The following is a 17641-nucleotide window of genomic DNA, read 5'->3' on the forward strand; positions in this document are numbered from 1 at the left end:
TATTGTTGTATCATACCCCAATTTGACACATATTTTGTCCTGGAAGTATGATACTAGCATCATCTTATTGTGTATTGTGTTTTACAGGACATGTGTTTGTTCAGTAAAGGTTTTCCAGTAGGTTGTAAATTATATTCCATTAAACCTTGTAATAAGTCCTATACTTTTTGTTAAAAAAAAAGTTAACTATTGACCACCGACAGCATATCGCTTCAGTAAATTGTACTTGGGCATTGCACCTTAATGTAGGTGACAATTATGTGAGATAAGTGTTTGTTTATAAAAAAAATGCAAGCTGGAATTCATCTGCCCTGCCCCTCTCTACACATGACATTTGGCCTGAATGTGACTTTGCTTTGGATCTGCCAGGCAACCAAGTGGACTAATTGAACTTAATTTGAGCATATCCCACATGTCTGTGTGTGCTGGAGCAGTTGCCCTGAACAACAGGTGACAGTCTTCTGCAGAGGTGCTGATGGTGCTTGTGTGAAACTATGCCCTTGAGTGAATGCATGAATGCCCGTGCACGTGGACATAAAGGACCTATATGACGGCCTGGAGCCTACGTAAACTGTGAAAGAGCTGCCACGCGCCCTGCTTGAATGCTTGTCATTGTGACAGCAGCACTGGCTAAACTGCCATTATGAACAGGGCTGAGTATAGCCATCTGCAATACAGGGCACCTTTAACAAGAGCCCATCAACACTGACAGTAAATTATCAGAGAAATGTCTGCTCTGACACTTGGATGCTCCTGGCCACTAAATGAAGGTCTCTCAAGACGCTGGACAAGTTTCCCATCCAAGTCTATTTACAGTCAAGCACAGGCACCATAGACATGGGCCATTATAATCAGACATCTCCAAAGTGATGAAACTAATGTGCAGTAAATGCTCAGGTCAAACCTGCCTTAGCTGATGATCTTTGACTTTGTTTAGGACTTTGTTCACTTGTCTGTACTTACAGTTGAACAGCACAGGAGTTTCTGATGTGTGTCTGGCCTGGTTAACGCGTTCCTCTGCTTTATGGGCTGGATGGAGCATCAGCAGCTCTGGCACAAGAGCTCTATCTGGGATCCTGGAGTGCGTCAGATTGTCTACAGGCCTGTGTTTGGATAAGGCTGTCCACCCATTGTCTCTGATGCCCCAGCTGGGTCGAGGTATGCCTCCATGCTCCTGAAATAGAAGAACAGCTGAGGGCTGCCTCGCATTCTGAGAGCAGGGCCGCTCAGGCGGGCTGGGCCCACTGACTACACCACACCTCACCAACAATGAGCCAGCCCTATTGTCTGGAGCCACAGCTAATAGCAAAGTATCAAAGCCCAGCGGCTAAAAGACTGATTAGGTGCACGCTGTGTGGCAAATATCTGTGCAGGGCTGTGCGCATGCAGAGTAATTGAGGCTTTAGAGAGCGTCAGTGACATGCGTCTATTTGTCTCCACTCTGATGAACCCACAGCTAAGACCTGAGCCTACAGCTGCTGCAAGGTATTGGGAACAGGCACGAGGTGATTACAGAAATATCCAGAAGCCATGAATGCTTTGATCCAAAATGAATTGTTGTTTCATTGGTCAGTTTTAGCTCCACTGTTTGGTCAGGTTTACTTAGTAGATACATCTACTTAATCTTTCAAGTCTGCATTACATTTATGGGAGACCAAACATCACTGATAAAAACACATACATGTTTTCAATTTCTTAATATCTCTAGTCCTGCTGCTTTCTTTTCTTATGGTTCTCAAGACTTTATTTGGTGCATGGGAACAGCTGGAAAAGGGAAGATAGAGGGCAGGGTGGCTTGATGTTCATGTCCACTACAGTGAGACAGGTAAACTGTCTTGTACAGGAGCAGGTCCACCAGACAACACAGCAGGGCAAGTAAAAGAAAAAAGAAAAGACGAAAAAGTAGACTTACTTTGATATATTTTCAAAATATTTAATAGCAACGTTTATCATGATTTACAAGCTTGACAAGCTTCTCGGAGATTTACAGTACTCCATTATACTGTCCATACCGGAGGAGGTAAAACTTTACTGTAGGCACAGTTGCCCTGGGGCTGACTGATAGAGACGCAGCACTCAGGTGGATTGGTGTTTCACATAATCTGCTGAAAATACATAATATGCCTTTATTCCTGTCACACTGCTCCCATGCTCCTGAGAAGAGATGAAGTTGGCAAAACAGTATTGACTTTAGCCATAATTCTCAATCTGTGTGTATCTCGTTGTCTAAGACTGTTGGCATTCAGTGCACGATGATCTAAAACAAGTGTGACTGACCCTCAGATTAAACTCTGATACATGTATCCCCCTCAGCAGCACTGCATCAGACTGAGCTCTATGGCAGCAAGCATTAAAAACTTCTGTGTGTTTAACAGTACATGCAGGAGTCTTAATGGGCAGAGTCACATTTGAAGCTAAATGATTTTGTGAAACACTGGGGATGTAAGCAGAGCTGTTTCTTGAAGAAGTCAGCTGTTGCCGTGAGCAGCAGTGTGGTGGTGCGGAGAGATGCAGCGCGGCAAACACTCCACTACACGTGTGTGTTTATGTGCATTTATTTAAAGCCAGCAGCTCCGGGGGCTTTGGGATTCATCTCCTCCTCATGTGTTATCAGCATGCCAGCTTTTCAAATGTGTACCAAGTGACATAGTACATAAAGCAGTCCCTGGCCCACTTTGAAGCTCCTTGTCCCAGAATAGCATGGACCCGCTCCTATCTCACTGAAGCCCAAGAAAGTTTAAGCCATCAGTGCAACACCTAATGGTCTGCCAGGCACACTGATAGCAAACAAAGATGGCTGACACAAGCTTTGAACTTTGGAGTTAGCCTTTTGGTTCTACAAGAACCTATTTTTGAAATATAAAAGTTTTAAGCCAATTATACTCAAAAAACTGCAAGCTTCATCCCAGATAGTAGGCAGCAGTAACAAAATACAAGCTTATTACACGTAAATGTGCACATGACGCCCTTCTTTCCACAACAAACTACTATGAGAACAATACAGAGAGAAAATTACTTTTTTTTTGTTGTGTCTATGTACATACACACCCACGTACACACCCACTGAGGGCCAATTGGCATTTCATCAAAACTTTTGAAGACTTTAGTCTACAGTCAATTTTCTTATCAGGAATGCCGGACTCTGGCTTTGTCTATTCTGAGAAACTGTGGTCCCCGGGCCCCTCCCCCTGCACCGCACTCTCCCCTCACTCTGAAGGTCAGTCTGCTGGAGCCACAGTACCAAGAGCTCAGGCCTGAAAGCAGCTAACTGTAACCACATATTTATGTGAAGTGTAAATATTGTGGCGCTGGCTTAAGCCAATATAAAAGTAACTGCATATACTTTATATACTTGTCAGTAAGCATAGATTTGCAAACAGTTGTCACTTATTCTTACAGACCATTGTGTGGATCATGTGCACCACGTTTATCTCTATTAATATAATATGGTGTGTGTATATATAGCTGTGTTTAATGCTGCATGGCTCCACAAATAATCTCCTCTAAACTTTCCCCTGTGGATACACACAAATGCACTTTGACATGAGCTCCCCAAAACTTACCATTTCAAAGGGGACAATTATTCAAGCAATTTTACACAAGTTTCTAGTATGTCTCCTTCTTGTGGTTTGCCAAGTAAAATCATTTGCAGGGATGCTGCATTAAACCCTCTCCCACTGCCCTGCTCTGTGTACAGTGAACAAAATAACTGGGATACAAAAATAGCCGCCTAGGGTTTAGCGCAATGACAAAAACGTAGCTTTCCTTTTGTGTCAATTGAGACGGGTGCGACGCACCAATGGGCGCTGGAGGAGGTGGCATATGCTAATAAGAGACAAATGTCCACGACCGTGACCTTGAGACGCACAGTATAAAGCAGGCAGCCTCCTCACGGGGCAGTTGTTTGGTTGTGGTCCGAGGGTCAGTGGAAACTTGGGTAGGTTTTACGCGGCTTATAGAAGCTTTTCTCGGCTCTGAGGGAAGTAGAGGGACATGGGGGACATGGGGGACATGCGGAGGGTTTCTTACAGCTGACTCCTTCATCACTTGTGGAAAATGTGACGTGAACACAAATAGCTTCCATCCAACACCAATTGTTGACTATTTTATTTTCTTACCAGAGGACGCGTCGTCAGTCCGGTGTGTGTCCAGAGTGTGTCCAGAGCGCGTCCCTTGTGTGTCCGGTGTGTGTCCGGTGTGTGTCTGGTGCTAGAGCCCGAGAGGAGCCGTCACCATGCCCCGCTTCGACATGAAGGAGTTTGGGGAGGCTGGAGTGTTTTTGCGCAAAACTGAGCTGGAGATACTGACGGGACAGAAAGCTTTTGATGGTAAGACAAACACCTCACAGGACACACAGAACAAGGGAAAGATACAAAGACACATCAATTAAAAAGGCTAATTTCATGTGCTGTAATTTGCTAATTTGTTTTGTTTTGTATAAAATTATGAAATTAGGCCACACTAGAATTTAGATGGACTAAGGCTTAAAAATGTGCAGAGGCCTAATAAACTCTGAATGCTTTTAAAATGACACATGAGGCTGCATAAAAATAACGATGATAACAATTTTATAATAATAAGTCTGCTGTTTATGATTTGTTGCACCTTTGATAAACTTGGTGAGGCCTGCAGCAGCTTGTCTCAGACTTCTGCCTCTGAACTAAGAGCAGACACAGATTCTTCCATGATCTCCTTCCACAGACTTTACTGATTCACAAGAGACTCACAAAGTGAAGTGTAAATGTTCATTTAAAGTAGTCTCTGAAAAGTCACATTTACTTTATGCATGGATAAAACAGAGAAATACAGTCTGAAAAACTTACATGTTGGTTTGATGTGGACCTAAATATTGAGTTTTGTGAAGCCTCTAAACTAGCAGCTGTTACAGGAAAAAAGCGAGCCTGGATCCCCGACGAAAAGGAGGCCTACATCGAGATAGAAATCAAAGAGCTCAGCGGAGACAAAGTCATCGTGGAGACTAAAGATGGGAAGGTAACAGTCTCATTTCCAAACACCAATTACGCACAGTATTTGGATAAGTGTGGCTGAAATGTGGAACCGTGCGCTTAGACCCTGACCGTGAAGGACTCAGACATCCAGCAGATGAACCCTCCTAAGTATGACATGATTGAAGACATGGCCATGCTCACGCACCTCAACGAGGCCTCTGTGCTCAACAACCTGCGCAGGCGCTACGCCGCCTGGATGATCTACGTGAGTTTAACGCTCCTCTGGAAGCTCAAACGGCTCGAAGCCTGTGATACTCACTGTAGTGATGTGTGCAGACGTACTCCGGGCTGTTCTGTGTCACGGTGAACCCGTACAAGTGGCTCCCGGTGTACACGGCCCCGGTGGTGGCGGCGTATAAAGGAAAGAGGCGCAGCGAGTCGCCGCCGCACATCTACTCCATCGCAGACAACGCGTACAACGACATGCTGCGAAGTAAGTTCAGCCCAAGAGCAAATGTAAATGAGCATTTTAGTATCTTTAGATCATTTTAGATCTACCTTTACCTGTGCCTATTTATCAGGCCTATGTCTATGTGAACAGGCCTGTGTCTTTTTCTCAGGCCTGTCACATTCACCTTGGTGCAGCAGAAAAGGCCCAAATAAAACCGAACATATTTGTCCAAATTAGTTATAATATTGTAGTAGGTTATGTGTAGTATCTTATTTCGCTCTTTAACTCAGTTTTTGTTTGACAGATCGAGAGAACCAGTCAATGCTCATCACGTAAGTACTGAGAATATTCTTTAAAACTTAGTCTATTATAACTATTATCTTAACTATTTTAGGCCTATTAAATGTAAACCAACCACACAAAAAGCACCAAGGATTTTTTGCTTTGAGTTATGTAGATTTTTATATATTTTTTCTATTTTGTGATGGGTTTTGCCTTTTGTATGTCATATCCACACCACTTCAGCGGAGAATCCGGTGCTGGCAAAACTGTCAACACGAAACGTGTCATTCAGTATTTTGCCATTGTGGCAGCTCTTGGGGAAACAACTGCTAAGAAAGGAGTAAGGCCTAATGGCATCCACTTCTTTTTGTTTCCCATTCCCTTTTTCCAGCTTTAGCTTTTTCTGATTTGATTTTTGTTTTCATTTTTTATCAGAAATCATGTTCCCTTAAAACCTTGTCCATACTCTCCCGTCTCTGTCCCAATACTGAATGAGTACTTTCATGTTTGAGTCTTCCCTCTTGTTGTGTGGCCCCTTACAGCCACATTTCCCTTTCTCTTTTATTTTTACAGTTCTCCTTTTCATGCCATTTTTTTTTTATTTTGGAAAATCTATTAACGTGTGATTTTTTTTGTTTCACTCATGATTTTTCCCTTTGCTACATTTTTGGACTTGGAGTTGTGATATGGCGTGATATTCATTTTTTCATCCATTTTCCTGCCTATTTTTGCGGCATTTTACTTTTTACCTCAACTTTAACAACCATAACATCATTTGGTTTATGTACATTTTGTTCTTTCTTATTATTTTCTTTAATGATTTACGGTGTGTGTGTTTTTTTTCTTTTACAGCAAGGTCCTGCCACTAAAACAGGGGTGAGTTGCACATGTGAAAAAAACAACAACATTTAAATCTGTTCCATAAACTGACATGACACTTGTCCACATCAGGGGACTTTGGAAGACCAGATCATTGAAGCAAATCCTGCTATGGAGGCGTTTGGAAATGCCAAAACGCTGAGGAACGACAATTCATCTCGCTTTGTAAGCATTGATTTTGTTCTCATTACTGCTATTCTGGTGGTTTTGTCATTTATTGTGAATAATAATTTTAGTTTGGCTGTGCTATAGGGCAAGTTTATCAGAATCCACTTTGGACCTACTGGCAAACTGGCCTCAGCCGACATTGATATATGTAAGTTTGTCAAAAGGCCTTTTATAAAAACCTTCTTTTAAATAGTTGGTGTCTAAAGGATTTCTCTTTTGCTTTGATTCAGATCTTCTGGAAAAATCCAGAGTGATATTTCAGCAGCCTGGGGAGCGCAGTTACCACATCTACTACCAGATCATGTCTCAGAAGAAACCTGAGCTCTTAGGTCATTACACTGTCCTGCAGCAGATATGCCCACTGTCCTGACTAATACTGACAGTATGTCATTTGCAGACATGCTGCTGGTGTCATCCAACCCCTATGATTACCACTTCTGCTCCCAAGGAGTCACCACTGTGGAGAACTTAGATGATGGACAGGAGCTTTTGGCTACTGATGTAGGAGCCTTTCTCCATTAGAAACAGAAAAAATGGATCTGTATTTTAGGATCAAGCACTACTGATTGTACTCATTTGCATTTTAGCATGCCATGGATATCTTGGGTTTCCTGCCTGATGAGAAGTATGGCTGTTATAAAATAGTTGGCGCAATCATGCATTTTGGCAACATGAAGTTCAAGCAGAAGCAGCGCGAAGAACAGGCAGAGGCTGACGGCACTGAAAGTACATAACATTTGAAAACATTTTCATTGGTCTAATATTTGTAGCATTTCAGTCCATTTAGTTGAGTATTTTTTCCGTGTAAAAGTTGTACAAAACGAGTCTTAATTTGTGTTGTCTGGACAGGTGCAGACAAGGCCTCCTACCTGATGGGAGTCAGTTCAGCTGATCTCATTAAAGGTTTGCTCCACCCTCGAGTGAAGGTGGGCAATGAGTACGTCGTAAAGGGGCAGAACGTAGAACAGGTAAGAAAACAGTCCATGACAGCAAACATCATTCTGTATTATGAAAAAAGCATGGGAGGACACTAAATATTCAATGTTGTTGGGCCAAGTGTAATTAGAAGTGGGTGATTTAGGTTTGAAATTGTAAGAAACTATTTGAATATTGAGCAGTTAAAAAGTTTGCTCCATAGACTTTAATGGGCCCAAACAAACAGGTTTGCAGGGAGTGTCTGAGGCCAGAGTGAACAGCAAATGTTTGACAGATATTTTCACCCAGAATTTTTCAACAGGTAGTTGTTGTCGAAAGTATTCAATAAAAGTTTAGGTAAACTATAACAATTGTAATAATAAGAATCACACAAGGTAAATATGAATGTATTTTGGTGTGTCCTATGCACCGTGTTTTAGTAGCTAAACAACCGGATCCACACATGAGACTGACATCTGTCGCCTGTTGTGCAGGTTAATTATGCGGTCGGTGCTCTGGCAAAAGCCACGTATGACCGCATGTTCAAGTGGCTGGTGGGACGCATTAATCGCACTCTGTACACCTCCCTGCCTCGCCAGTTCTTCATAGGAGTCCTGGACATCGCTGGCTTTGAGATTTTTGAGGTAAGTGGGATATATTTTGTATCTCATGTCTTATTTATTGCTCCTAAACATTTTTTTTTCCCTTTTTCTGTAGCTCAACAGCTTTGAACAGCTGTGCATCAATTTCACAAATGAAAAACTGCAACAGTTTTTCAACCACCACATGTTTATCCTGGAGCAGGAAGAATACAAAAGGGAGGGAATCGAGTGGACTTTCATTGACTTTGGTCTTGACCTTCAGGCTTGTATTGATCTAATTGAAAAGGTAAGACATGACTAACATATTCGATTACTCACTGTCAGAACTGACCTTTTATAGCAGGATTATAACAGGCCCTTTTTTACTTTTAGCCTCTGGGAATTATGTCCATCCTTGAAGAGGAGTGCATGTTCCCAAAGGCCACGGACAGTAGCTTTAAAGCTAAACTGTATGACAATCACATTGGAAAATCACCCAATTTCCAAAAGCCTCGACCGGACAAGAAGCGCAAATTTGAGGCCCATTTTGAGCTGGTGCATTATGCTGGCGTGGTGAGGAAACGGCTCTCCATTCACTCAAAAGCATCATTATAAAGTTTACTTTAACGTAATCATCTGTTGACTTTGCAGGTGCCATACAACATTATTGGGTGGCTTGATAAAAATAAAGACCCTCTAAATGAGACAGTCGTAGCGTGTTTTCAGAAGTCGGCCAACAAGCTGCTGGCCTCGCTGTATGAGAACTATGTTGTCTCAGACACAGGTACTAGATTTAAACTTATTTGCAATGAATCATATTATAATAAATGATATTACTGATAAAAACTGTTGTAACAGCGACATCTGAAACCAAGTCTGGGGGCAAGGAGAAGAGGAAAAAGGCAGCCTCATTCCAGACTGTGTCCCAGCTTCATAAGGTGAGATGTGGTTGGGTGAGAGTTGACTCATGCTGTTTTGGAACAGGTGGAGGAGGAGGTTTTTCTCTTCTCTGGATTATGGGATGGAGACCGTTAAGACTTGCAGTGATGTTTAGGGCAATGATCACATGAACATCACTTTAAGTCTGTGCTGTCTCCCTTCACTTTACACCAAGAGCTGGTTGTAGAAAAGTGCAAGTGAAAAAAGCACAAAAGAAGACTTTCAAATTAAAATAATTGCAAAATTTGATGGATTCATTATTTATTTTTGCATGTTCATATCGTAATATATTAAAACTTGTAAATCTCAAGTATCTTGTGTATTAAAATGTTTTTTTACTTGTTTTAGGCATTTGTCCAATTGCTTTTCTTTTTATATCTTCAGGAAAACCTTAACAAGCTGATGACTAACTTAAGAAGCACTCAGCCTCACTTTGTCCGGTGTATCATCCCGAATGAGACCAAGACTCCCGGTAATAACACACCACATTCTGTGTAGGATCTATGGTGACAGGTTATTATATAAGTTATTCCTTTGCAGGGATCATGGACCCCTTCATGGTACTCCACCAGCTGCGCTGCAATGGTGTGCTGGAGGGCATCAGAATCTGTAGGAAGGGCTTTCCTAACCGCATACTTTACGCTGAGTTCAAACAGCGGTAAGACTTTGTAACAGGAAAAACACAGGGGCACCGCCATTTAATGCATTAATATAAAACAGTTCATAAAGACATATTGCATTGAGATGGGCTAATATATTATTTGGAAATTGTAATGACTATTGTTGTATTCCAGAATATCGATATTCAGGTCAAATACTAACATTTAATGACATTATTACATTTACTATATTATAAATTTACTAAAAATAACAACAGAACTTGCTATGACAAAGTTTTAATCTGCCTTTTATAAGTCGGATCATTACTAATTATGGATTTGATCACATTTTTCACTCAGTTATCGCATCTTAAACCCTCAAGCCATCCCAGATGATAAGTTTATGGACAGCAGAAAAGCGGCCGAGAAACTGCTGAGTTCATTAGACATCGATCACAACCAGTACAGGTTTGGACACACAAAGGTAAGACCGAGAAAGTAACACACTTGATTATGTAGGTTCGTTGTGTAGCATCATGGTTCTCCTCTGTGCCGCAGGTCTTCTTTAAAGCAGGTCTCCTGGGTCACCTGGAAGAACTGAGGGACGAGCGTTTGGCCAAATGTCTGACGATGCTGCAGGCCATGGCTCGAGGAAAGATTATGAGACTAGAGCTGCATAAGATGATGGAGAGGAAGTAAGTCTGGCACAGATTTTCTCTTTACTTTGTGAAATTTCCAAAAGTCCCCATTAATCTCAGCTCTTAAACATCTTATACAAACACGCTGATCTTTCACTTTTATTAAATGATGAACTACTCTTTATGGGTTTCCTGTTAAATGTGACTTTTTGAAGACTTATTCCTATTCAAAAGATCTAATATTTTGTATGTAATTGTTTATTTCTATGGCTAAAGTGATAATTGCTTTGTGAAGAATGCAATTTATAAGTTATGTCAGATTATTCCGAAATGATTTAGTTATATCAAAGTACTTAAACGTCCGTAAAATACTGACATGTCGTTCTATGTGCCACCCTTTACCCCAGTGTTCACTCCCTGCTACAGCTATGTCAGGAATGGGCAGGGCAGTGTTATCAGCGTGTGCATAGCGTTTGTGTGTCCTTCTATGGTCCGCGGGCGTGTGTGGCCTCGCTGTTAATAAGACACATAGTGGGTTTAGTTCATTCTCCCAAGCACGGTTTAAATGAGACAATGCTGATGGTGTCCTCAGAGCCAGGTGGTGACATGTGTCAAGTGGCAGCTGCTGCTTGGGCCCACCCTAAAAATACATGCACCCACCCCGGACTCCCCATGGCCTGGGCCCTTTTGTCCACGGCGCCTCCACTTCTAAGCGGGTACATTGGCGGGATATGTGGCGGGTGACAGAGGATTAAAGGCCATGGCTGGACAGAAGGCTTTGGTTTCTAAATAAATGCACATGCTCACCTTAGAGAGGCACACAGCGTGGAGTCATGTCAAAAATGCAGTCGGCTCTCCACCCTCTCTCACTTGCAAAGGTTACCCCTCAAATTCACTCTACAAACAGTGACACAAAGTCCTTGAGTTTCCATATTTAGGGCGGCAGAGACTAAATCAATGTGTGCATCTAGTTTGGGAGCACATGGAATATCATTGGGTGTATGATTAGATGCACCACAAGCAAAGGTGTGCCAAAAAATCAAACGGGCAAGGACAAGCGGATGAATATATAAGTGGGAAAGTCCGGGATAAATTCATCTGACCTTTGCAACCTCCTCCAGTTACTCGAAACCTTTAACAGTTCAAAAAGATTGGACCTAGATAGCAGAACAAAAAGATAATTGAAAGTCAAAACAAATGCTTAAATACGGAGGAATAGGTGTCATAATCATAACCTCACTATTCATATTTCTGTGATCAAAATATTTACTGAATCCAAGGCCAAAAACTTAATTAATCCGAGTCTCAATAACTATCAACGTACTACACTGTTTTTGTTGTGCCCTTTTCTCAGAGAGGCGCTGATGATCATCCAGTGGAACATTCGAGCATTTAACGCGGTCAAACACTGGCCATGGATGAAACTCTTCTTCAAAATTAAGCCTCTGTTGAAGAGCGCGGCCACAGAGAAGGAGCTAGCCTCTCTGAAGGAAGAGCTGAACAAACTGAAGGAGGCTCTGGAGAAGTCAGAGCAGAAGAGGACGGAGCTCGAGGAGCGGCAGGTCAGCCTGATCCAAGAGAAGAACGACCTGTCGCTGCAGCTTCAGGCGGTATGGCTCCTCTACCATATTATTGTACCATATTCATATCAGATCAAAGGTTACTAATGTATTACAAGTACTATAACAGTAGTACACTTTGATACTTAAATCTAAAGCATTTGGTCAACTGCATAGAAACCCTCAGTGACGGCTGTTCTGTGTGCAACAGGAGCAAGACAACCTGGCTGATGCAGAGGACCGATGTGACCTGCTCATCAAGACCAAGATCCAGCTGGAGGCCAAAGTGAAGGAGCTGATGGAGAGGCTCGAGGATGAGGAAGAGATGAATGCCAATCTTCTCGCCAAGAAGCGCAAGCTTGAGGATGAGTGTGCCGAGCTCAAAAAGGACATTGATGATCTGGAGATCACCTTGGCCAAAGTGGAGAAGGAGAAACATGCCACTGAGAACAAGGTCAGAACAGAGGATAAATAACCATGTTTTGCATGTGCTGAGAATGTAGTTGTAATGTATTTGCTTTCCCTTGTTATTTGTTGCATATTAACAGTTATATTTCACATACTTGAGCTTTGTAAATGGTAAAATTTACAACTTTCTTTTGTGTAAAATAGAACTTCATTGCTTATGTTGTGTTTAACCCTTTGTAGGTGAAGAATCTTATTGAAGAGATGGCAGCTCTGGATGAAGCTAGTCTGAAGCTGTCCAAGGAAAAGAAAGCCCTTCAGGAGGCCCATCAGCAGACTCTGGATGACCTGCAGGCAGAGGAAGACAAAGTCAATGTCCTGACCAAGGCCAAGACCAAGCTGGAGCAGCAAGTGGATGATGTGAGTTTAACTGTCGTCTTGGGTCTTTATACAAACCTTCGGAGATGAAATGGCTGTTGACATCTATGCTCCTCTTCCTCCAAATCAGTTGGAGAGTTCTCTGGAACAGGAGAAGAAGATCCGTTTAGACCTAGAACGCGTTCGTCGCAAACTAGAGGGTGATCTGAAGCTGTCTATGGAGTCTCTGATGGACCTGGAGAACGACAAGCAGCAACTTGACGAGAAGCTGAAAAAGTAAGAAAATATATTTTTCCTCTCAGGTCTGTTATCCCATCATTCATTTTAGCAAGCTGCTCTATATATTGGGCAACAAATAAATCATAACATTGTTTGGTTCTTTTTTCTCTTCAGAAAAGACTTTGAGATTAATGAGATGAGTGGGAAAATTGAAGATGAGCAAGCTCTGGTCAACCAGCTGCAAAAGAAGATAAAAGAGCTACAGGTACATACCTACATAACTAAGTGTTTGCCACTGCTGATGTAACCGTGTTAACAGTGCTGACCTCGCAGGCTCGCAGTGAGGAGCTGGAGGAGGAGCTGGAGGCAGACCGGGCCTGCAGGGCCAAAGTGGAGAAGCAGCGTGGCGATGTGGCCCGAGAGCTGGAGGAGCTGAGCGAGCGCCTGGAGGAGGCCGGAGGGGCCACATCAGCTCAGGTGGAGATCAACAAGAAGAGAGAATCTGACTTCCTGAAACTACGACGGGATCTGGAGGAAGCCATGCTCCACCACGAGGCCACCGCAGCTGCACTGAGGAAAAAGCACGCAGACAGTGTTGCTGAGCTGGGCGAGCAGATTGACAGCCTCCAGAGGGTCAAGCAGAAGCTGGAGAAGGAGAGGAGTGAGGCCAAAATGGAGGTGGATGACCTGGCTTCTACAGTGGAGCAGCTGTCCAAAGCCAAGGTCAGTATAAGCATGTGAAGTTCAAACACTAAGTATAATAAGTGCTGGTAAATAAATCAAGATTCAAAATCCATATAGAAAAAAAAATTACAAAATGTAATATGTGTATAAAGGACCTAACGCACAACACTGTTTTGTAATGTACAGGCCACTTCTGAGAAAATGTGTCGCTCGTATGAAGACCAGATGAACGAAGCAAAAGCTAAAGTTGAGGAGCTCCAGAGGCAGCTCAGTGACACCAACACCCAGAAGGCCCGAGCTCAGGCCGAGAGTGGTAATAAGCACAGTCTTAAAGTCTTTTTTGTCTCTGTCAGGCATCAGTATTTGTATTAAACATAATTTCCTCCAAACGCAGAGTAATAGGATGTTAAAATTTTTGAAAGATTTTTGCCTAAGATAGATTTTAATCTTGTCCATTTAGCCGAGCTTGCCAGAAAACTTGAAGAGCGGGAGGCTCTGGTGTCTCAACTCCAACGTAGTAAGAACTCTTTGGGTCAAAATGTGGAGGAGCTCAAGAAGCAGTTGGAAGAGGAAAACAAGGTCAGCCTCAGACAGAATAAGACAATTAATTGAAAGCGGCAGTTATTCCAGCTATTGGTCCTTGTGTTGTGTTCAGGCCAAGAGTGCTCTGGCACACGCACTGCAGTCGTCCCGCCATGACTGTGACCTCCTGAGGGAGCAGTATGACGAGGAGCAGGAGACCAAGGCGGAGCTGCAGAGAGCTCTGTCCAAAGCAAACGTGGAGGTGGCTCAGTGGAGGACCAAGTACGAGACTGACGCCATCCAGAGAACTGAGGAGCTGGAGGAGGCCAAGTGAGTCAGAGTTTATAAAGATTTAACATATTAAATAACAAAAGCCACCAGTACATATTTATTACATATTTATTTGGCCCTGCTCTGTAATCCTGCAGTGTTCTAATAGCCTTTTGCTCGAATACCTCTTTAGGAAGAAGCTGGTGGTGCGTCTCCAGGAAATGGAGGAGAATGTAGAGGCATCAAATGCCAAATGCTCCTCTCTGGAGAAGACTAAACACCGACTCCAAACTGAGATTGAGGACTTGGTCATTGACCTTGAGAGAGCCAACGCTGCAGCTGCTGCCCTGGACAAGAAACAACGCAACTTCGACAAGGTAGTGCAGAAGATCAGGGGCTAGGTCCTTTCCCCTACAAGCACAAAATCCCAGCGACTGATGATGTTTTGTGCAGGTGCTGGCTGAGTGGAGGCAAAAGTATGAGGAGTGTCAGACCGAGCTAGAGGCATCTCAAAAGGAGTCTCGCAGCCTGAGCACAGAGCTTTTTAAACTCAAGAACTCCTATGAGGAGACACTGGAACATCTGGAGTCCCTCAAGAGAGAGAACAAGAACCTCCAAGGTACAACTTCAGAAGAAGGCACACTGTAGGGGAGATGTCAGTACCTCTGTATTTAAGTTGTAACAACTGTCTTGTGTTCAACAGAGGAAATCACTGACCTGACCGATCAAATCAGTCAGGGGTCTAAGACCATTCATGAGCTAGAGAAAATCAAGAAGGGCCTGGACCTAGAGAAGAGTGAGATTCAAGCTGCTCTGGAAGAGGCGGAAGTATGGATTTTATTTGTCTGTGTGATGTGGTCACTTAAGTCATCTTTGTTCTTCACATGCATTCACCTGGTAACCACATGACTCTTGGAATGCTCTCATTTGTTTAGGGCACTCTAGAGCATGAGGAGAGTAAAACTCTGCGCATCCAGTTGGAGTTGAACCAGATCAAAGCAGATCTGGATAGAAAACTAGCAGAAAAGGATGAGGAGCTGGACAACCTGAGGTGAGCATCACAAAACCACCTTTATCTGACAGGAGATCATTTGTCTGACACACTACTGGCCCCTGTACAGACGTAATCACCAGAGAACTCTGGAGTCCATGCAGGCGACACTTGATGCTGAAGCCAAGTCTCGCAACGAAGCAGTGCGCTTGAGGAAGAAAATGGAGGGTGACTTGAATGAAATGGAAGTGCAGCTGAACCATGCCAACAGACAGGCCGCAGAGTCCCAGAAGCAACTTCGCAACCTGCAGGTCCAAATTAAGGTGAATACTCACAGATAAACACGTCCAAATTAAGGTGAATACTCACAGATAAACACGTCTAATTGTCTTTTGAGAGATGTGTCAGCAGAGAGCTATATGGACAACTATCTAATTCCACAAGGATATGAAACACTTAAAATCATAAGGCATGTAATAGATAAAAGCATGAATAACACAGCACAACCCTTGTACATGATTCCCAGGATGTTCAGCTGGAGCTGGATGATACAGTTCATAAGAATGAGGAGCTGAGGGAGCAAATGGCGGTGACGGAGCGCAGGAACACCCTGTTAGCGGCGGAGGTGGAGGAGCTGCGCTCGCTGCTGGAGCAGAATGACCGCGCGCGGAAACTGGCCGAGCACGAGCTGCTGGAGTCCACTGAGCGAGTCAACCTGCTGCACTCTCAGGTCGATAAACTACACAGCATGTGCTGTAGGGACATTCACCTTATCATCATATTGTCAGACCTATTATCCTATTATATTTGCAAATTACAGTTTGACATAAAAAAAAAAAAAAAAAAAAAAAAAAATAAATATATATATAAAAATATATATAAATATATATTCAAATTATCTGACAATGTTGATAACTTTTTTGTATAGAACACTGGACTGATCAACCACAAAAAGAAACTTGAAAGTGATCTATCCATGCTGTCTGGAGAGGTGGATGAAGCAGTGCAGGAGTGTCGTAACGCAGAGGAGAAGGCCAAAAAGGCCATCACTGATGTAAGAGCTATATTCACTACAAACATGAGCAAATATATAAGACATGTTTCAGACACTTTCATAGCAGTTATTTTGCACTGTATGAACTAAGGCGGCCATGATGGCTGAGGAACTGAAGAAAGAGCAGGACACTAGCGCTCATCTGGAGAGGATGAAGAAAAACATGGAGCAAACCATCAAAGACCTGCAGATGCGTTTGGATGAGGCTGAACAGATTGCCCTCAAAGGGGGCAAAAAGCAACTGCAAAAGCTGGAGGCCAGGGTGAGCAGCACACAATGTCAAAAGAATTCATTATTAAATATCAATTTACCATTCTTCATATAACTGAGATGGTTTATGGTTATGATTTTAGGTCAAAGAACTTGAAAATGAACTGGAAGCTGAGCAAAAGAAAAGCCAGGAATATCAAAAAGGAGTACGCAAGTATGAAAGGAGGATCAAAGAGCTCTCCTACCAGGTACAGCAAGAGGCTACACCTGCACATGTGAAATAATGCAGAGATTATAACCAGGTTTGTTAATGCAGGCAGAGGAGGACAAAAAGAATATGATCCGTCTTCAAGACCTGATTGACAAGCTCCAGGCCAAACTCAAGGGCTACAAAAGGCAGGCAGAAGAAGCGGTGAGTCCTAAATGTTTCTTTTTTTAATAAAAACCAAGCCTAAAGTAAATAAATAGATAAATGACCAAATCCCAATGTTATGTTCAGGAGGAGCAGGCCAACACCAATCTATCCAAGTACAGAAAACTGCAGCATGAGCTGGACGATGCAGAGGAGAGAGCGGAAATGGCTGAATCCCAGGTCAACAAGCTCCGAGTGCGCACCCGCGACCAAGGCAGCAAGGTCAGTGAACAAGTAATTTGAAGTTAGATACATCATGTGACAAAACCTTGTTCGGTCAAACTTATTAAAAGTGACCAGCTAAACTTAGCAGTGCTGAGGATGACATCATCTAGTAACGGTGTGTGTTGTTGCTAATAAACATCTACTGGCCATGTTTTTCAGCATGCAGAGTGATGCTGCGGACAACAGCGGCTGAGCATACCAGAGGATGCCAGCCCAGACAGCTGAGTGTGACAGAGACTTGTGCCAATAAAGACTTTTGAACTTAGCTTGCTCTTATGTCATCTTTATTTAAAATAAAACAAAACAAAAAC

General features: G+C 42.9%; 1 protein-coding gene across 1 annotated transcript; it reads left to right on the top strand.

Moving 5' to 3' along the window:
• The first annotated feature begins 3859 nt into the window (after positions 1 to 3859).
• myh7ba (myosin, heavy chain 7B, cardiac muscle, beta a) lies at positions 3860 to 17595 on the top strand. Its single transcript, XM_033966717.2, has 44 exons — positions 3860 to 3937; positions 4122 to 4328; positions 4889 to 4992; positions 5071 to 5214; positions 5286 to 5442; positions 5705 to 5732; positions 5926 to 6022; positions 6535 to 6558; positions 6634 to 6726; positions 6814 to 6877; positions 6960 to 7058; positions 7127 to 7230; positions 7317 to 7455; positions 7579 to 7697; positions 8139 to 8288; positions 8362 to 8532; positions 8619 to 8798; positions 8877 to 9009; positions 9084 to 9163; positions 9549 to 9636; positions 9705 to 9822; positions 10124 to 10247; positions 10322 to 10458; positions 11756 to 12011; positions 12172 to 12414; positions 12609 to 12785; positions 12874 to 13019; positions 13137 to 13227; positions 13296 to 13685; positions 13833 to 13959; positions 14107 to 14225; positions 14302 to 14498; positions 14632 to 14815; positions 14892 to 15057; positions 15142 to 15266; positions 15374 to 15489; positions 15560 to 15752; positions 15956 to 16159; positions 16358 to 16483; positions 16575 to 16745; positions 16837 to 16941; positions 17010 to 17105; positions 17193 to 17327; positions 17490 to 17595. The coding sequence occupies exons 2-44, from the start codon at positions 4235 to 4237 to the stop codon at positions 17499 to 17501; spliced, it is 5826 nt and encodes a 1941-aa protein (XP_033822608.2). The 5' UTR covers positions 3860 to 3937; positions 4122 to 4234; the 3' UTR covers positions 17502 to 17595.
• The last annotated feature ends 46 nt before the right edge of the window (positions 17596 to 17641 follow it).

Source organism: Periophthalmus magnuspinnatus, chromosome 5 (assembly GCF_009829125.3).
Source record: "Periophthalmus magnuspinnatus isolate fPerMag1 chromosome 5, fPerMag1.2.pri, whole genome shotgun sequence".
Lineage (NCBI taxonomy): Eukaryota > Metazoa > Chordata > Actinopteri > Gobiiformes > Gobiidae > Periophthalmus > Periophthalmus magnuspinnatus.